The 21,949-nt window shown below is 37.1% G+C and overlaps 1 protein-coding gene across 2 annotated transcripts in view; it reads right to left on the bottom strand.

Moving 5' to 3' along the window:
- DOCK7 (dedicator of cytokinesis 7) overlaps nucleotides 1-21,949 on the bottom strand; it is a 214,816-nt gene that overhangs the window by 53,947 nt on the left and 138,920 nt on the right. For both annotated transcript variants that reach the window (XM_060023043.2, XM_060023034.2), the window contains exons 27-30: nucleotides 17,860-18,030; nucleotides 15,717-15,856; nucleotides 9,531-9,700; nucleotides 8,387-8,541 (exon numbers count right to left, since the gene is read on the bottom strand). In XM_060023043.2, the coding sequence (XP_059879026.1) occupies nucleotides 8,387-8,541; nucleotides 9,531-9,700; nucleotides 15,717-15,856; nucleotides 17,860-18,030 (636 nt within the window). The remainder of the gene's footprint in view (nucleotides 1-8,386; nucleotides 8,542-9,530; nucleotides 9,701-15,716; nucleotides 15,857-17,859; nucleotides 18,031-21,949) is intronic.

The following is a 21,949-nucleotide window of genomic DNA, read 5'->3' on the forward strand; positions in this document are numbered from 1 at the left end:
CATACAGGATAAATCCAAGGAGAAACACGCCAAGACACATATTAATCAAACTGTCAAAAATACAATACAAAGAAAGCATGTTAAAAGCAGCAAGGGAAAAACACAAATAACACACAAGGGAATCCCCATCAGGTTAACAGCTGATCTTTCAGCAGAAACTCTGCAAGCCACAGGGAGTGGCAGGACATATTTAAAGTGATGAAGGAGAAAAACCTACAACCAAGATTACCCAGCAAGGATCTCATTCAGATTTGATGGAGAAATTAAAACCTTTACAGACAAGCAAAAGCTGAGAGAGTTCAGCACCACCAAAGCAGCTTTATAACAAATGCTAAAGGAACTTTTCTAGGCAAGAAACACAAGAGAAGGAAAAGACCTACAATAACGGACCCAAAACAATTAAGAAAACGGGAATAGGAACATACATATGAATAATTACCTTAAATGTAATTGGACTAAATGCTCTGACCAAAGGACACAGACTGGCTGAATGGATACAAAAACAAGACCCATATATATGCTGTCTAGAAGAGACCCACTTCAGACCTAAAGACACATAGAGCCTGAAAGTAGGGGACAGAAAAAGATATTCCATGCAAATGGAAACCAAAAGAAAGCTGGAGTAGCAATTCTCATATCAGACGAAATAGACTTTAAAATAAAGACTATTACAAGAGACAAAGAAAGACACTACATAATGATCAAGGGATCGATCCAAGAAGAAGATATAACAATTGTAAATACTTATGCACCCAACATAGGAGCACCTCAACACATAAGGCAAATGCTAACAGCCATAAAAGGGAAAATCGACAGTAACACATTCATAGTAGGGGACTTTAACATCCCACTTTCACCCATGGACAGATCATCCAAAATGAAAATAAATAAGGGAACACAAGCTTTAAATGATACATTAAACAAGATGGACTTAATTGATATTTATAGGACATTCCATCCAAAAACAACAGAATACACATTTTTCTCAAGTGCTCATGGAACATTCTCCAGGATAGATCATATCTTGGGTACAAATCAAGCCTTGGTAAATTTAAGAAAATTGAAATTGTATCAAGTATCTTTTCTGACCACAACGCTATGAGACTAGATTTCAATTACAGGAGAAGATCTGTAAAAAATACAAACACATGGAGGCTAAACAATACACTACTTAATAACAAAGTGATCACTGAAGAAATCAAAGAGAAAATCAAAAAATACCTACAAACAAATGACAATGGAGACATGACAACCCAAAACCTATGTGATGCAGCAAAAGCAGTTCTAAGAGGGAAGTTTATAGCAATACAATCCTATCTTAAGAAACATCTCGAATAAAAAACCTAACCTTGCACCGAAAGCAATTAGAGAAAGAAGAATAAAAAAAAAAACAACCCAAAGTTGGCAGAAGGAAAGAAATCATAAAGATCAGATCAGAAATAAATGAAAAAGAAATGAAGGAAACAATAGCAAAGATCAATAAAACTAAAAGCTGGTTCTTTAAGAAGATAAACAAAATAGATACACCATTAGCCAGATTCATCAAGAAAAAAAGGAAGAAGACTCAAATCAATAGAATTAGAAATGAAAACGGAGAAGTAACAACTGACTCTGCAGAAATACAAAAGATCATGAGAGATTACTACAAGCAACTCTATGCCAATAAAATGGACAATCTGGAAGAAATGGACAAATTCTTAGAAAGGCACAACCAGCCAAGACTGAATCAGGAAGAAATAGAAAATATGAACAGACCAATCACAAGCACTGAAATTGAAACTGTGATTAAAAATCTTCCAACAAACAAAAGCCCAGGACCAGATGGCTTCACAGGCGAATTCTATCAAACATTTAGAGAAGAGCTAACACCTATCCTTCTCAAACTCTTCCAAAATATAGCAGAGGGAGGAACACTCCCAAACTCATTCTACGAGGCCACCATCACCCTGATACCAAACCAGACAAGGATGTCACAAAGAAAGAAAACTACAGGCCAATATCACTGATGAACATAGATGCAAAAATCCTCAACAAAATACTAGCAATCAGAATCCAACAGCACATTAAGAGGATCATACACCATGATCAAGTGGGGTTTATTCCAGGAATGCAAGGATTCTTCAATAGACGCAAATCAATCAACGTGATATACCATATTAACAAATTGAAGGAGAAAAACCATATGGTCATCTCAATAGATGCAGAGAAAACTTTTGACAAAATTCAACACCAATTTATGATAAAAACCCTGCAGAAAGTAGGCATAGAGGGAACTTTCCTCAACATAATAAAGGCCACATATGACAAACCCACAGCCAACATCTTCCTCAATGGTGAAAAACTGAAAGCATTTCCACTACGATTAGGAAAAAGACAAGGTTGCCCACTCTTACCACTCTTATTCAACATAGTTTTGGAAGTTTTAGCCACAGCAATCAGAGAAGAAAAGGAAATAAAAGGAATCCAAATCGGAAAACCAGAAGTAAAGCTGTCACTGTTTGCAGATGACATGATACTGTACATAGAGAATCCTAAAGATGCTACCAGAAAACTACTAGAGCTAATCAATGAATTTGGTAAAGTAGCAGGATACAAAATTAATGCACAGAAATCTCTGGCCTTCCTATACACTAATGATGAAAAATCTGAAAGTGAAATCAAGAAAACACTCCCATTTACCATTGCAACAAAAAGAATAAAATAACTAAGAATAAACCTACCTGAGGAGACAAAAGACCTATATGCAGAAAATTATAAGACACTGATGAAAGAAATTAAAGATGATACAAATAGATGGAGAGATATACCATGTTCTTAGATTGGAAGAATCAACATTGTGAAAATAACTCTACTACCCAAAGCAATCTACAGATTCAATGCAATCCCTATCAAACTACCACTGGCATTTTTCACAGAACTAGAACAAAAAATCTCACAATTTGTATGGAAATATAAAAGACCCCGAATAGCCAAAGCAATCTTGAGAACTAAAAACGGAGCTGGAGGAATCAGGCTTCCTGACTTCAGACTATACTACAAAGCTACAGTAATCAAGACACTATGGTACTGGCACAAAAACAGAAAGACAGATCAATGGAACAGGATAGAAAGCCCAGAGATAAACCCACGCACATATGGTCACCTTATCTTTGATAAAGGAGGCAGGAATGTACAGTGGAGAAAGGACAGCCTCTTCAATAAGTGGTGCTGGGAAAACTGGACAGATACATGTAAAAGTATGAGATTAGATCACTCCCTAACACCATACACAAAAATAAGCTCAAAATGGATTAAAGACCTAAATGTAAGGCCAGAAACTATCAAACTCTTAGAGGAAAACATAGGTAGAACACTCTATGATATAAATCACATCAAGATCCTTTCTGACCCACCTCCTAGAGAAATGCAAATAAAAACAGAAACAAATGGGACTTAATGAAACTTCAAAACTTTTGCACAGCAAAGGAAACCATAAACAAGACCAAAAGACAACCCTCAGAATGGGAGAAAGTATTTGCAAATGAAGCAACTGACAAAGGATTCATCTCCAAAATTTATAAGCAGCTCATGCAGCTCAATAACAAAAAAACAAGCAACCCAATCCAAAAATGGGCAGAAGACCTAAATAGACATTTCTCCAAAGAAGATATACAGACTGCCAACAAACACATGAAAGAATGCTCAACATCATTAATCATTAGAGAAATGCAAATCAAAACTACAATGAGATATCATCTCACACCAGTCAGAATGGCCATCATCAAAAAATCTAGAAACAATAAATGCTGGAGAGGGTGTGGAGAAAAGGGAACACTCTTGCACTGCTGATGGGAATGTGAATTGGTACAGCCACTATGGAGAACGGTATGGAGGTTCCTTAAAAAACTACAAATAGAACTACCATATGACCCAGCAATCCCACTACTGGGCATATACCCTGAGAAAACCATAATTCAAAAAGAGTCATGTACCAAAATGTTCATTGCAGCTCTATTTACAATAACCAGGAGGTGGAAACAACCTAAGTGCCCATCATTGGATGAATGGATAAAGATGTGGCACATATATACAATGGAATATTACTCAGCCATAAAAAGAAACGAAATTGAGCTATTTGTAATGAGGTGGATGGACCTAGAGTCTGTTATACAGAGTGAAGTAAGTCAGAAAGAGAAAGAGAAATACTGTATGCTAACACATATATATGGAATTTAAGAAAAAAAAAATGTCATGAAGAACCTAGGGGTAAGATAGGAATAAAGACACAGACCTACTAGAGAATGGACTTGAGGATATGGGCAGGGGGAAGGGTAAGCTGTGACAAAGCCAGGGAGTGGCATGGACATATATACAGTACCAAATGTAAAATAGATAGCTAGTGGGAAGCAGCTGCATAGCAGAGGGATATCAGCTCCGTGCTTTGTGACCACCTGGAGGGGTGGGATAGGGAGGGTGGGAGGGAGGGAGACACAAGATGGAAGAGGTATGGGAACATATGTATATGTATAACTGATTCACTTTGTTATAAAGGAGAAACTAACACACCATTGTAAAGCAATTATTCTCCAATAAAAATGTAAAAAAAAAAATGAATGAAATGTTGCAAGGTTCCCCTTTAATGATGCCAACTATCACTACTTCTATTTAACATTGTACTCAAGGTTCTAGCCAGTAAATAAGTTATGGGAAAAAAAAGAAAGGAAGAAATGAAACTGCCAGATGATATGACTGTGTATATAGAAAAAAAAAATCTATACCTCTGTTATTAGTTTAGTCATTCTGCTGGAAATAAACATTGTTCAAAATCAATTCTATGCCCACATAAAAGGAATCAACAATTAGGGAGTTCCCTGGTAGTCTAATAGGATTTGGCACTTTCACTGCCGTGGCCCGGGTTCAATCCCTGGTCAGGGAACTGAGATCGCATAAGCCGCGTGGCATGGCAAAAAAAAAAAAAAAAATAGCAATCAACAATTAGAAAACAATTAGAAATTAGAAAACAATAATTAGAAAACAATTTTGAAAACGATGACATTTATGAGACTATAAGAATATAATGTTATATATACAAAATTTATGTGTAGTATATATTATCATATTATATAATTTTATAATATTACTAAAGTATTTTTAAAATATCAATGACCAACTATACACCTAAAAAGGATGTTCTGGGCCTCTGTTGAAAGCTATAAAAGTTTATGTATGTGTAGACACTAAGGAAAGCCTAAATAGTGGGGAGATCTAACATATTCAAAGATTTGGGGATTCAAGCATGTAAAAATATTAATTTTCCCAAAAACTGATCCATAGATTCAATACAATCTTACTTTAAAATACGACACTTATCATCAAATTCACAATTAAATGTATGAAAAAGCAAGCCACAAAAAAAGAAAGAAATCTTTGAACCACTTATAATTGACAGTGGGCTTGATCCAGACATATAAACTACTATAAATTACAAGCAAAGGCAGAAGATCCAATGGAAAATGGGCAAAAAAACTCTAGATACTTCAAAAGAAAAAATCCAAATAGCCATTTATATGAAAAAGTGCACACCCTCATAAGACATCAGGAAAATGAATGCTAAAATGAGATATAATGATATATTACCAAATTGACAAAAATTTAAATGTTTGAATATTCTAAGTGCAGATGGATGAACATATGAAGGAACAGAAACTCTCATATAGCAGGTGCAAATAAAAATTAAGACAAACCTTTTGGAAAACATCATGGCATATCTAGTATAGAAGAGGGTACACATATATGACCCAGCGAATTCCACTCCTAAGAAATACCCTAAATAAAAGTGTGTACATGCAGACAGGAAACATACAGAAGAATCTATATGACTGTAATTTGTAACCAAAGATCAGAAACCATTTATGCATCTATCAATAGAATGGGTAAATAAATTGATCTATAGTCAGACAATGGAATATCATGCCAAAATGAAAAATCAGTGAATTACAGCTATATTTTACAACCTAGAGGAATATTAAAGACATAGTGTAAAACTAAACTATAGTATTTAGGGATGCAAACTTAGATGGTGAAACTATTAACGAAATCATGCAATTACTTCATTAGTTAGGATAGTGGGTGGCTTGGTGGATAGCTGTGGTGGAAAACAGCAGGCCAAGGATTTCTGGAAGGTGGTCAATGTTCTATATTTTGTCCTGAATTGTGGTTACAAAGATATTCATTTTAAAATCTTTTGTAAACATTTACATTTATGTTTCATGTACTTTTTCATTTGTGGTATATTTCACATAAGCAAGGTTTTAAAAAATGAAAAACAAGGTCAACAAAACTGAGAATAGTGGTCATTTTGAGGGGAGAAAGGGATTGAACTGATGGCAAACTGGGAACTTCCAAGGAAATTGCAATGTTCTATTTCTGAAGCTGAGTGATAGGTACACTGCTGTTTCTTCTATTATTACATTTTAACTATACATGTACTTTATATATTATTTTGTATCTACAATAGCAAAAGCAAGTAAAAGAAAACACTGAAAAACTGGAATTCATCAAAATTAAAAACTTTTGCACTTCAAATGACAGCATCAAGAAAGTGAAAAGAGGGACTTCCCTGGTGGTCCAGTGGTTAAGAATCTGCCTTCCAATGCAGGCGGACGCGGGTTTGATCCCTGGTCGGGGAACTAAGATCCCACATGCTGCGGGGCAACTAAGCCCGTGCGCCACAACTACAGACCCCACGTGCTCTGGAACCCATGCACCACAACTACAGAGCCCACGCGCTCTCGAAGCCCATGTGCCGCAATGAAAGATCCCGTATGCTGCAACTAAGACCTAACACAGACAAATAAATAAATAAATAAATATTTAAGGAAATAAAAAGGGAAAAGATAATCCACTGGAGAAAATATCTGCAAATCACATATCTGATAAGGAATTTATATCCAGAATATATAAAAAACTCTTTCAACTCAATAACAAGAAGATGAATAACACAATTTTAAAACATTAAAGGATTTGAATGGACTTTTTCTCTAAATAAGATATACAAAAAGATGTGCCAATAAGCAAATGAAAAGATACTCTCAGTATCAGTAGACTTTAGGGAAATGCAAATCAAAATGACAATGAGATACCACTTCATACACACTAAGGTATGAAGTATATATAATAAAAAAGAGATAATAGTGTCAATGAGGATTTAGAGAAACAGGAACCTTTATTCATTGCTGGTGAGAATTTAAAATGGAGCAGCCACTTTGAAAAAGTTTAGAAGTTTCTCAAAATGTTAAAGATAGAGATACAATATAACCCAGCAAATCCATTCCTAGGTATCCACCCAAAAGGAATGAAAACATATCTGGACACAAAGACATGTACACAAATGTTCATAGCAGCATTATTCCTAACAGCCAAAAACTGGAAATGATTCAACTGTTCATCAACTCATAAATGGATAAAAATCTGGTCTATCAATATTTAGGAATACTATTTGGCATTAAAAAAAGAAGTATTGATACATGTCACAACATGAATGAACCTCAAAAACATTATGCTTAGTGAAAGAAGCCAGACATAAAAGATCACAGTCTATAATTCCATTTATATGAAATGTCCAGAACAGGCAAATCTATACAGACAGAAAGTAGGTTAGTTGCTGCCTAGGGTTGGTGCTGTGTGGAAGTAGAGGGTGACTGCTAATAGGCTTCAGGGTTCTTTTTGGGGTGATGGAAATGTTCTAAAATTAGATTGTGGTGATGGCTGCATAACTCTGTAAAGATACTAAAAACCATGAAATTGTACATTTAAAATGGGTGAATCTTTTGACATGTAAATTATCTCAATAAAACTTTTAAAAAAGTTGTCTAGTAAGCTATCTTCCATAAGTATGATTGCAGTTTTCTGAAAGAAGTCATCTAAAACTTTTAGAATTTGATCTTGTTTTATTAAGTTTGTTTACTCCCTGCCTCCTGTTCTTCCCTCTTTAAGAGGGGAAAATTACAGGGCTGAATGAATATCAATTTATTTAAATATGAAAAAGTATAAATCTTCACAGATTAAAAATAAATATTCTCAACTGCTAAATAACTGAGACTATTTCTTAGGGCTGACAAAGAATAAAATGGATTTTAAAAATGAAGAAAATAGACTATAAGTAAGGCAACCTTCAAAACTCTAAATGACAGAATATAGAGCTTTATACCATAAAGCTTGAGGTAATTAATTTTAAAAACAACTTAGTACAAGATGGGCAATATTCTCAAAACCTTAATGTTTCCACAAAATAAATAAAACTCAGAGCACTTCTGCATCAGCTAGTACAATAATCTGTTATTAAGGGGTATATCCTTGGAAATATCTGTCTTTCCAGATAAAACTTCTGTAGGAGGGTTGTTTTTACCGTTGATGTGAGGAGGAAACTGCCGGGCCTTGTTAGCTGAGGAACTGATGTTCCTGCAATTGCCATGGCAACTGTCTGGCTTATCATGCTTCCGCTCTCACTCTCATAATCATCGGTGGCTATACAGATTGGTCTTCCTCGTTGATTGTGAGTTTCTGGAAAAAAATCACCCAAAAATAAATAAAGAAAACTTCTGTTTAGCTTAATTAACAGCTATTGAGCAAGCAATTCCCTTTCTTATTCTCCTTTACTCTTTAAAGAAAAACCTATTAACATATAATGCTTATCATTATATTTACTTCTTTTAAAAAAATAATTTAAATATTTTAAACATTAACTCATTCCTGTAGTAATATTTATAGTTTTGTAGAGAACTTTAACTTGCTAGTAAAAGAAGATATAATAATATAAATTTCTGCCTTCAGATAAGGAAACCTGCTTTAGTGATCAAAATACTGGGAAAACTACTATTAGTCTCTCAAAGGGAAAGAGTTGCTATCTTTATATCACCAGCACCTACTGATAATACATATTAGATACCAGTAAAATTTTTTTAGTTGAACTGGAAGTACTTTATCAGGTTAATTGCTAGTTCAAATGCAACCTACAGTGTTTTCTCTAAGGCAAATGAAGGAATTTAAGTAAATTCTAAAAATGGAAAGCAAGAGGAATAAAACTTTGTGGGTTCCAGTTTTTAAAAAGTAACAAAACTTCAACTTATTAACCCAGTATTAGCAATAAACATCATTGTTGTTATTCAGGTGAATATTAATTTCAATTTTATGTATATGAATAAAATTGAGACTGAGGGTGGTGGACATCTAGCAAGTCTTCTCATATTGTTTTTTTCAGATGAACAGTATACACTCACACAAAAAAACCCTATTTCCTAATAGGTAGGTATAGAAATGCTATAAAATCATTATTTAAAAATTTGTCATAAGAAATGCTTACAGAAACCTTGCAGTGAATTTTCTCACACAGTCAAAAGTTTTTCAGAAATATGTTATGTATTTACAGTGTACCTATGTCAGTGTAAGTTTCCTTATATTTCTTTTCCTAAAATAAGATCACCTTTGAGATATTTTCTAATACTTTTAAACACTGAGATTTGCCTTTAGTTTGTCTTAAATATACTAAGTACCTGTAAAATCATACAGCTGAGGAACAGTTTCCATGATAATGCCAATCAGAGGTAGATACAACATAGCCACCCGAGCCTTTATCTGGGGGTCAGAGTACCGTGGGTCTGAGTCGTGACTGGATAGTAAATTGTGTACCATATTGATGACTTTCTTATGCAATCCAAACAGTCTAGTTAAAAAGAAGATGAAGAAGCAGCTGCAGTAAGGTCACAGAGATTAGTTAATATCTTTAGAGCAAACAGTAAGTCATGGTACTGAACCACTTTATTCAGCTTCTTAACTTTGCCACATATTTGCATGTATTCCTATAAAACACTTCTCATTTTAAAATTAATCAATGTCCAAAAAATAAATAAAATTAATATCTCGCTGTACAAAATAAGAACTGAGGGAAAAGGAAATACTATACAAATTCATTTAAGAGTAAATCCGAATATTTTTTCATTAACTCCTTAGGGCATTTTAATATTAAATAACTTAAAACCAGTTACGGTTATATTTTAAAGCAAAAAATGTAGGGGCTTCCCTGGTGGCACAGTGGTTGAGAGTCCGCCTGCCGATGCAGGGGACACGGGTTCGTGCCCCGGTCCAGGAAGAGCCCACATGCCGCGGAGCAGCTGGGCCCATGAGCCATGGCCGCTGAGCCTGCGCGTCCGGAGCCTATGCTCCACAACGGGAGAGGCCACAACAGTGAGAGGCCCACGTATCGCAAAAAAAAAAAAAAGTAAATTTTAAGTAGTTGTAAATTTTATTTCATCAAATAAAATCTTTTCACATTTAACCAAAATAAACTTTTATTTCCTTTATCTAAAAGAAAAATTCTCTACCTAATGGGCTATGTAGTTCATGGCTAGGGTTGCCTTCGACATCTCTATTTAAACTGAACTTCCTTGCTCATTTGGGCCCTTACAACTTTCTAGACTCCCAATCCCAAGTTTCAACTGGCTAATACACTAGCAAGGATCACTCTCATCTTCACACTTTTTTGGCTTCTCTTCTTAGACTGAAGCTGCTTTGACTATGAAAAACATTCTAAAGAAAAATTCATCCAACTTCAACTGCCCTTAATGCTGTATCCGGCAGCTGTTTCAGATCTTATTCTCTCTCCTTAAGCCTCTCACCATCAATCTCAATAGAAGACCTTACCTCCAACTTTCTTTTAGGAAAGAAAAGCCGTTCTGAATTTGCTCTGGCCAGGTCTTTTAACACATCTCCATCTTTACAGCTACCAAATCATCTTTCCTTTCATCTCAGAAAAATTTCTTTCTTCAATAGCTTCAGTGTCCTTCCTCACTAAATTCTTCCCTTCTTTCCTATCTTGAAAATACATGTTCACCTGAAACTAGTTTGCTCTGGCTTATTTATAGTATTTCTCTTAGTAATAAACTATTATATGATTTCTCTAGTAATAAACTTCCTGAATGTGCAGTATATATCAAGCGTTTTTTTCCATTTACTTCCTAATATCTACTCTCTTTCTCTGAAACTAAGTTTTTGAATGCTTACCACATGGTATTGTACCCCTTTCATCATTTAATAGCTAAATGATTTTTCAAAGATACTTAACCTCTGTTTCCCTATCTATGTATGAAGGTAATAACCTACCTCATAAGGTGCCTGTGAAAATTAAGTTACATAATTTATGTAACATGCTTATTAGCACAGTGCCTTGCACACTGCCGTTTTCAGTAAATATTAGCTTTTCTCTTTTAAGATCACACAGCATATTTAAAGGCTAGGACTGCAAACCAGGTATTCTTCCTCCGGGGCTCTTTAGCTTATCTACCATTTTACGTAGGTATATATGAAATCTACCTGGAGATTCTTCTTCCTTCCAGTTTTTATTCAGAAAGTATATTTTTAAATACTGTCAAGAACTCCATCTAATGGACATATCTCAGATTTCATTTTCTAGCTCTCTACTTGACACTTTGTCATCTTTTATGTTTTCTTCTCAGTGTTTTCTCCAAAGAGTTCCCATTATTCCTCATATTCTCCATCATTCTTCCCAAGTCTCAGATTCTGATCATTTGCCTTTTATGTTCTCCCTTTCAACTTGTATCATCAGTGATGATTCCCAAACCTGGGTATATATTTAACATCTCTCAGCAGCTACCAGCGCCAGACTTCAACCTATCTAAACTCTACCCACTGGTCTTCATGAAGCCTTTTCATGTGTCTACATTACTCAATCACATTCAGCCATTATACACACACACACACACACACACACACACACACACACACACACATATGCAGGACCTGTCATATCCTATGCTAGATGTTGGAGATAAGACATTGTCCCTGTTCTTAAAGAGCTTGCTTTAGCAAGAGAGAAACACAGACACAAAAATAATAATTCAGTTTTACAAATGCTATAATAAAGGTGCTAATTTTCTTCAAAACTAGGTCTGTACTACAAAATCTGCATTTAACCATAGTATCCTGTTTCAATGTTGTAACTTTCTAACTGCAATGAAAATTTCTAGAGAGCAAATCTTTGGTCATTATTAGAACATATGGGGCTTCCCTGGTGGCACAGTGGTTAAGAATCTGCCTGCCAATGCAGGGGACACGGGTTTGAGCCCTGGTCCAGGAAGATCCCATATGCCGTGGAGCAACTAAGCCCGTGCGCCACAACTACTGAGCCTGCGTGCCACAACTACTGAAGCCCGTGCTCCTAGAGCCTGTGCTCTGCAACAAGAGAAACCACCGCAATGAGAAGCCCACGCACCACAATGAAGAGTAGCCCCCGCTCACCGCAACTAGAGAAAGCCTGCACGCAGCAACAAAGACCTAACACAGCCAAAATTAAATAAAATAAATTTTTAAAACAATATTAGAACATATTATTGCTACTCAAGGAATTATTTTTGATTACTTAGCAAGCAGAAGGAATAAAAAGAAAAACAATCCTCTTAAGGGTCTATCTAACAAATGCATGTTGTATTTTACCTATGTAAATATAAGAAGAATGTAAAACTTAGAGATGTGAGTCTCTCATAGTCAATCATTCATTCACTGAATTAACATATACTTATCAAGTGTCCACTCTGTACCAGACACAATTCTAATGCAGTGGGAATACAGCAGTGAATAAGAAAGTGCCTGCTCTCTTGAGCTCACATTCTAAAGGAAGGGGACAGATAATGAACAAACAAGCAAATTTCAGGTAAGTGCCTTGCAGAAAATAAAACAGGCTTATCTGGTTAAGAATAATTGTGGCAACGGCAACACAGCTATAATTCAGATTGGGTGGCCAATGACAGTCTCAGTGAGTAGATGATACTCTTTGAGTGGAGACCTGAAGAACCACAAGGAGGAAATGCCTATGTGGAGATCTTAGGGCAATTTCAGCATTGCTTCAGGCAGAGAAAAGTCCTAGTCCAAAGGCCCTAAGGTGGGACTGGGTTGGGCCCATTAGAGAAACAAAAAGAAGGCCAGGATGGCTAGATTTTAGTATGTGAGGAGGGAAGAGAGTGGCAGTGTAGACAACAGCTAGATATATAGGGCTTTGAGGTCCATTATTAAGTCTGAATTTTATTTTAAATGCTATTTTAAAAGCACACACTTTTAACTATTTTAAAAGTTAAGTGTGCTTTTAAACACATTAAAGAGTTTTAAGCAAGGAAGTGACGTAATTTAATTTTCATTTCTAAAAGACCATGTAGGCTGCTGGGTAGAAAAGGGATTTTTAGGGAGGGAAGAATGGAAGCATGATTAGGGGAGCAGCAGTAAAGACGGAGAGAAGTAGCTAAACTACTTGGGATATATTTTGGAGGTAGTATTAAGGCATTTGCTAATGGACTGGGTGCAGGAAAGAGTGAGAAAAGGAGGAAACAAGCAACAGTAAAAGCTTATAATCCTGTATATTACTATTTAAAGCTCTTCCAGTTATCTTTTTTAACTCAATAGACAAAGTAGTAGTGAACACAGTTATCACGGCTTTCAGACTTGATAGAAAATCTTTCCAAGTGTCAAAGGACCAACTCTGAAGACCAGCTGGAAAAGATAAAAAAGAAGTCTTTCATAGGTCCTATATTGTTCCACAGAAATGTATCTATTTTAATAGAACTGATCCTTCATGTGAGAAAGAAACCTCATCACAAAAATAGCTGACTGTTAGAATTCTCTACTTTTTATCAGACACTGCTGAACACCTACACAACATCTCCTTCCCCTGTCTTCCTTCCTAATAGAATGTAAAAATTTTCAGGTATACGTTCCTGCCCCTGTGACTCAGGGGAAGCTGACTCCATTCCCCCAGCTTCTGAAGTAGATAGATCCAATCAGACTAGCCCTGCTACTTAAAGCAGACAGTCAGTAAAGCCGTTTCATTATCAGTGTGAGAAGAGATAAATGTTAATTAACTAATTGTTTCCTTAACTGAGAAGGTCTACAAAAAAAAATATCATATGAACTGAACACTTTTTAGTGACAGCTGATTTACATTTAGGCATGAGGTCCTTACCTTCTGCTTTGTAACAAACCACCCATGAACCAAAACCAGTCTAAGCACCACATTTGAGTAGAAGTGATCTAATCCATCCAGGAACCTGGCATTGCTCTGGTGACTGTAACAGTACAGGATAGGCAAGTGAGCCAAATCAGTCCAAAGAAAAGATGTGCACTGCATGCTTGAAAGAGGGTTTTTTTCCCTCTGTCCTCTGCTGGACATGAACAAGTAATAATCTAAGCTCAACTGCCAGAGCAACTATCTCACAGTCATGAGAGGCACACTAGCCTCAGGATAAAGCTGAGGGGTTTCTATAGAAGTAAGAGATATAAAGAAACAGAACCCTGATAATATTATTGAGCTGCTGATTATAGTGTGCTAAAAACTTTACCTTTCTCCCAATTATGAAAAAATAAATATCCTTCCTTTAATAAAGCCAGCCAGTATGAAGAAAGGTTTTCTGTTTCTGGTAACCAAACTTATCCTGATGTATTAAGTAAAAATACTGGAAATATAGAGTCAAATGATAGAGATATAACAGTTATTAAGAAAGGTAGTATGTTTAGAAGTTGTTTTCAGAGTGATTTTTTTCAAACAATGGATCCTTCCCCCCTGATGACATTATATTCATTTATCAATGGCAAAATATAAGAGTGGTGGCAAGCAGGGGTGGGAGACCCAGGGTTTCACCCACTTAGTCTGTCCTCTCCATACTCCAATGTCTACACCCCAACCCCATCCTACATGGAAGCACATTAAGGACCTTTTCACAACCTTACAGTTCTGCAGAGCACAGAGTGAAAAACTGCTTCTTAAAACTATATTCCTAATGCAAGAAGTTGCTGTTATGAAAAAAACTCATGACTTTCATTTGCAGAAGCTTTAGCCTTTGACAGTTTACTAAGCATTAACCATGTCCCATCGCTAAGAACTTTACAAGCATCCTTTTTCATTCGTTCAACAAATACATCATAGGATTCTTAAAAAACCTGCTCAAAAGTATCTCCTTTTGTTCTCTGGAGCTCTTACTTCAGGTTAAACTGCATTACAAACTCCTAATGATATTATCATGGGGAAAAAAAGCAATTATTACCCAAATGAGTTACAGTCATTCAGATTTTTGAAAATAGCTGTTAACATAGAAATACCCTATACGGATCTTAGATCACAACACATTTATAGAAAAGCTATTTCTATAAATTCAAATCATCAGACAATATACTCTTCTTACTATATCAATTTCCAGTAATTCTTTGAAAGTATACACAATTTTGGAAGTTTCTAAAACCTAAGGACGTTTGTTTATAGAGCAAATTTTGAAGTACATGCTACAGAGTATGATGGCAAATCATAAATTTTCCTCACAAGGAATCAAACAGATTAGTCTACTTAACTGAAATGTGCCTGCTGTATATCAGCAAATCTAAAAGTCCATCTACTAATATGCACAAATATTTTATGTACTACTGAGAAGGAAAAAAAGGCCACCAACTAAACCATGATGCAATGTTGATTTCAAGACAAACATCAAATTCAGAGATGACAAAAAGTGTCTTTTTTAAAACTGATGAAATATAGAAATAACATGAGTATGGAACTTAGTGAACACAGAAGTAGAAGAAGAGTGGTAAACAGTATTCTTGTGATTCCTAGGACGTTAAGTGGATACTTCTGTCCCATTGTCCAAAATCAAATTAATATTCTACACGGCAAAAACTGGTCTACTCACCCTTCAGCATCAGGGTCTAAAATGACAGCCAGCTCTGTTAACACAAGTCCTGCCAAATAATGTTGCTGGCGGAAAGGCACAGACAATTCAAACATATTTGCAATCTTCTGGTCTTGCACAGTGGTGGAAAATCCAGAACTCTGTTTGGGAGTGAGGTAGAACAACACTATAACAGCTATGCAACAAAACATTCTATAGACAGAGCACTACAACAAATGAGATGTGAGCATTATCTGAAAGTGAGATAAACTTTTTAAGTTTATTTTTACATTACTATTATTAACATTGGAGAAAGTAACTGCTCTTACTTTTGGTATAGGAAACTATGATGAAATAACATTTTAAATTATTTTCAATTTCCTTTTTCTCATATTAAAATTTTTTCATCTGCTTTTTCCTTTATACTTTTAGCCACTTAATGTTTCAATATCATACTCTGAAGGGAAAAAAGGAACTAAATCCATATGATACATTATGTACTCACTGCTGAGTACAAGAGAAATATTCATAGTCAAGGCTATCTATGGGTTTCCAGAGAAATTTCAAATACTATGAAGTTGTTTTTCAGGGAAAACACTATCTCCAGAAAATTACTGTCTTTTTTTGTCCATTCACTGAGTTTTTAAGAGTTTTTTAATACTGTAAAATAGCATCCCGCCCCCCCCCCCACAAGATGCTTAAGGCAAGAATGTCCTCAATCTCATCATCCTTAATCCATATTCAAGACCGCCCATGCGAGGTTTCTTAGAAGAACAGACTTCAGATCTCTCTATGGAGAAATCATCTTCCTAATAAGCATATAAAACTATCCTTGCCCCCACTTCCCAAAGAGTGATGTCTCTGTCATCTATTAGAATCTGAAAATTCTGCAGTTAGATGAGAAAGTAGGGAACGAGATAATGGAAGAAATTCTGTTAATTTCTTGGCTGAATGAGATGTTCAGCAGGGAGTCAGGTGTAAACAAATGTGTTTCATTAAAGGTTTTAGGAACTGTACCTTTGATTAATTTGTACTTGACTGTGTAGCCACATCTTTGACAGAGGATGGGGGAAGGGAGCAAAAGACTAGCCTCATTTGTTATTGGAAGAAGTGTGTCCTAGCCAGGTAAAAGTATGTGGAAACAGGCTGATCCTTAAGAATTTTTGCAAAGGTAAAATGAAAAGTTGGGGGTGTTCTCTGATGTTTTCTAATCTTTCTGAGTAAAGTTTAAAATTTAGTTTATCAAACATCTGAGGTTGATCTAGTGTAGGGAATTACTTTCAGGAATTAAATATCTCAAAAATAAACTTATAAAGAGTTCATATCAACTTTCACTTTAGACATTAAGAGCTTAAAGAAGTAGCTTGTTTGCCTTAGGAATTATATAGCAAAAAGATGTTTCACTAGGAGGGAACATCCAGGCTTCTCTGATATGAAAACCACAAAATCGCTTCATTTCAATCTGTATGACAGGACACATAATAATTGCTACGATAACCCTTTGTCATCTTTAAAGCAACTACTAGGCACCCTGTGAAAATCCATAAACACCCATCTAGTTTCCTTTGGGTTCTCTGGATACAAGAGAGGCAGGTAGGGCTTTGCCAGGACTGCACTGCAGTTTGACTTCTTTCTCTGCTAAATTATGCTTCATTCCCCTTCCTTTCACAGGTATTGACATCTAATAAATACCTTGTCTCCCAAACTCAGTCTGTGTCTGCCTCAAAAAAACCCAACCTGTGAAAACATCAAGTGAGTTTATGTAGCTGAATTCACTCCCTTGTGCCTGAATCGGTAAGAGGGGTACAACAAAGTGGTTAAAACTTGGGCCCTAGAATAAGCCAACACGTCCCATGGTTCAAAGCCTAGATCTGCAAATTTTTACTATATGTGACCCTGGGTAAGTTACTGACCTTTCTGTGTTTCAATTTTTTTCACCTGTAAAATGGGGATAATAATAGAACTTACCTCCTAGAGTTCCTGTGAGGAGTAAATGATTAATACTTATAAAGTACTTAACCATTTAATACTTATAAAGCACTTAGTATGGAGCCTATCACACAGCTATTATTCAACAGTGTTACTTTTCATGTTTTCCAGTGTTTAGAATGCTTTTTCCACAAGTCTGGACTTAAAAAAATTTGTTTTCATACATTTTGCATACCTGAGATGTTGCAGAAGAAACAGAAGGTGATGGTGACGCAGGTGGAGTTAGCAGGCTGCAGGGTAAGTTTAAGGTAACATAGTGCTCATGGCTGCAGATGATGCGCAGAAAATCCAGCCTCAGGGACACCAAGACACTTGGAGTTGGTAATGAATAAAGCTTTGAAGATACCTTGTAAGCGTTGCATAAATAAGAAAACACCAATTGAACATATCATTTCTCTACTACCGATAACAGAATGATGAATTAAAGAATTAAAGTGATTTCTAAATTAATGGGAGATGGCGAAGAAGGAGGAAATAGCTTCTTCCTCTTAGTCTATGTCATTGTTGAGTGTGAGAAACCCTTGTATTCGACAGAATAACTGCTTTGGGGGAAAACATTACTACCTTTAAAATAAGGTGCTGAGAGAGAGGGCGAAGATGACGGAAGAGTAAGACGTGGAGATCACCTTCCTCCCCACAGACACATCAGAAATACATCTACATGTGGAACAACTCCAACAGAACACCTACTGAACGCTAGCAGAAGACCTCAGACCTCCCAAAAGGCAAGAAACTCCCCACGTACCTGGGTAGGGCAAAAGAAAAAAGAATAAACAGAGACAAAAGAATAGGGACGGGACCTGCACCAGTGGAAGGGAGCTGTGAAGGAAGAAAGGTTTCCACACACTAGGCAGCCTCTTCGCGGGCCGAGACTGCGGGTGGCGGAGGGGGGAAGCTTCGGAGCCACGGAGGAGAGCACAGCAACAGGGGTGCAGGGACCAAAGTGGAGAGATTTCCGCACAGAGGAACGGTGCCGACGGGGGCTGGAATCGGAGGCTCGGGCTTCGGTCAGAGCGCAGGGAGAGGACTGGGTGAACACAGCCTTGAAGGTGTTAGTGCACCACGCCTACCCAGGAGGGAGTCCGGGGAAAAGTCTGGACCTGCCGAAGAGGCAAGAGACTTTTTCTTCCCTCTTTGTTTCCTGGTGCGCGAGGAGAGGGGATTAAGAGCGCTGCTTAAAGGAGCTCCAGAGACGTAGCAGCACGGACCCAAGAAACGGGCATGAGACGCTAAGGCTGCTGCTGCCGCCACCAAGAAGCCAGTGTGCGAGCACAGGTCACTATCCACACCCCCCTTCCGGGGAGCCTGTGCAGCCCACCACTGCCAGGGTCCCGCGATCCAGGGACAACTTCCCCGGGAGAACGCACGGCGCGCCTCCGGCTGGTGCAACATCACGCCAGCCTCTGCCGCCGCAGGCTCGCCCCGCACTCCGTGCCCCTCCCACCCCTGAGTGAGCCAAAGCCCCCAGCGGCTCCTTTAACCCCGTCCTGTCTGAGCAAAGAACAGACGCCCTCCAGCGACCTACACACAGAAGCGGGGCCAAATCCAAAGCTGAGCCCCCAGAGCTGTGGGAACAAAGAGAAAGGGAAATGTCTCCAAGAAGCCTCAGGAGCAGCGAGCGGGTTAAATCTTCACAATCAACGTGATGTACCCTGCATCTGTGGAATACCTGAATAGACAACGAGTCATCCCAAATTGAGAAGGTGGACTTTGAGAGCAAGATTTATGATTTCTTCCCCTTTTCCTCTTTTTGTGAGTGTGTATGTGTATGCTTCTGTGTGAGATTTTGTCTGTATAGCTTTGCTTTCACCATTTGTCCTAGGGTTCTATCTGTCCGTTTTGTTTTTTACTTAAAAAAAATTTTTTTTCTTCATAATTATTTTTTATTTTGATAACTTTATTTTATTTTATCTTTATTTTATTTTCTTTTATCCCCATCCTTCCTTCCTTCCTTTCCTTTCTTTCTTTCTTCTTTATCTTTCTTTCCTTCATTCCTTCCTCCCTCCCTTCCTTCTTTCTTTCCTTCTACTTTTTCTCCCTTTTATTCTGAGTCGTGTGGATGAAAGGCTCTTGGTGCTGCAGCCAGGAGTCAGTGCTGTGCCTCTGAGGTGGGAGAGCCAACTTCGGGACACTGGACCACAAGAGACCTCCCAGCTCCATGTAATATCGAACGGCGAAAATCTCCCAGAGAACTCCATCTCAACACCAACACCCAGCTTCACTCAACGACCAACAAGCTACAGTGCTAGACACCCTATCCCAAACAACTAGCAGGACAGGAACACAACCCCACCCATTAGCAGAGAGGCTGCCTAAAATCATAAGAAGGCCACAGACATCCCAAAACACACCACCAGACATGGACCTGCCCACCAGAAAAACAAGATCCAGCCTCATCCACCAGAACACAGGCAATAGTCCCCTCCACCAGGAAGCCTACACAACCCACTGAACCAACTTTAGCCACTGGGGACAGACACCAAAAACAACGGGAACTATGAACCTGCAGCCTGCAAAAAGGAGACCCCAAACACAGTAAGATAAGCAAAATGAAAAGACAGAAAAACATACAGCAGATGAAGGAGCAAGATAAAACCCCACTAGACCTAACAAATGAAGAGGAAATAGGCAGACTTCCTGAAAAAGAATTCAGAATAATGACAGTAAAGATGATCCAAAATCTTGGAAATAGAGAAAATGCAAGAAACATTTAACAAGGACCTAGAAGAACTAAAGATGAAACAAGCAACGATGAACACACAATAAATGACATTAAAAATACTCTAGAAGGGATCAATAGCAGAATAACTGAGGCAGAAGAACGGATAAGTGACTTGGAAGATAAAATAGTGGAAATAACTACTGTAGAGCAGAATAAAGAAAAAAGAATGAAAAGAACTGAGGACAGTCTCAGAGACCTCTGGGACAACATTAAACACACCAACATTCGAATTATAGGGGTTCCAGAAGAAGAAGAGAAAAAGAAAGGGACTGAGAAAATATTTGAAGAGATTATAGTTGAAAACTTCCCTAATATGGGAGAGGAAATACTTAATCAAGTCCAGGAAGCACAGAGAGTCCCATACAGGATAAATCCAAGGAGAAACATGCCAAGACACATATTAATCAAACTGTCAAAAATTAAATACAAAGAAAACATATTAAAAGCAGCAAGGGAAAAACAACAAATAACACACAAGAGAATCCCCATTAGGTTAACAGCTGATCTTTCAGCAGAAACTCTGCAAGCCAGAAGGGACTGGCAGGACATATTTAAAGTAACGAAGGAGAAAAACCTACAACCAAGATTACTCTACCCAGCAAGGATCTCATTCAGATTTGATGAAGAAATTAAAACCTTTACAGACAAGCAAAAGCTGAGAGTTCAGCACCACCAAACCAGCTTTACAACAAATGCTAAAGGATCTTCTCTAGGCAAGACACACAAAAGAAGGAAAAGACCTACAATAACAAACCCAAAACAATTAAGAAAATGGGAATAGGAATATACATATCGATAATTACCTTAAATGTAATTGGACTAAATGCTCTGACCAAAGGACACAGACTGGCTGAATGGATACAAAAACAAGACCCATATATATACTGTCTACAAGAGACCCACTTCAGACCTAGGGACACATACAGACTGAAAGTGAGGAGATGGAAAAAGATATTCCATGCAAATGGAAACCAAAAGAAAGCTGGAGTAGCAATTCTCATATCAGGTGAAATAGACTTTAAAATAAAGACTATTACAAGAGACAAGGAAGGACACTACATAATGATCAAGGAGTCGATCCAAGAAGAAGATATAACAATTGTGAATATTTATGCACCAACATAGGAGCACCTAAACACATAAGGCAAATACTAACAGCCATAAAAGGGAAAATCGACAGTAACACATTCATAGTAGGGGACTTTAACACCCCACTTTCACCAATGGACAGATCATCCAAAATGAAAATAAACAAGGAAACGCAAGCTTTAAATGATACATTAAACAAGATGGACTTAATTGATATTTATAGGACATTCCATCCAAAAACAACAGAATACACATTTTTCTCAAGTGCTCATGGAATATTCTCCAGGATACATCATATCTTGGGTCACAAATCAAGCCCTGATAAATTTAAGAAAATTGAAATTGTGTCAAGTATCTTTTCCAACCACAACGCTATGAGACTAGATATCAATTACAGGAAAAGATCTGTAAAAAATACAAACACATGGAGGCTAAACAATACACTACTTAATAA

Source organism: Delphinus delphis, chromosome 1, assembly GCF_949987515.2.
Source record: "Delphinus delphis chromosome 1, mDelDel1.2, whole genome shotgun sequence".
NCBI lineage: Eukaryota > Metazoa > Chordata > Mammalia > Artiodactyla > Delphinidae > Delphinus > Delphinus delphis.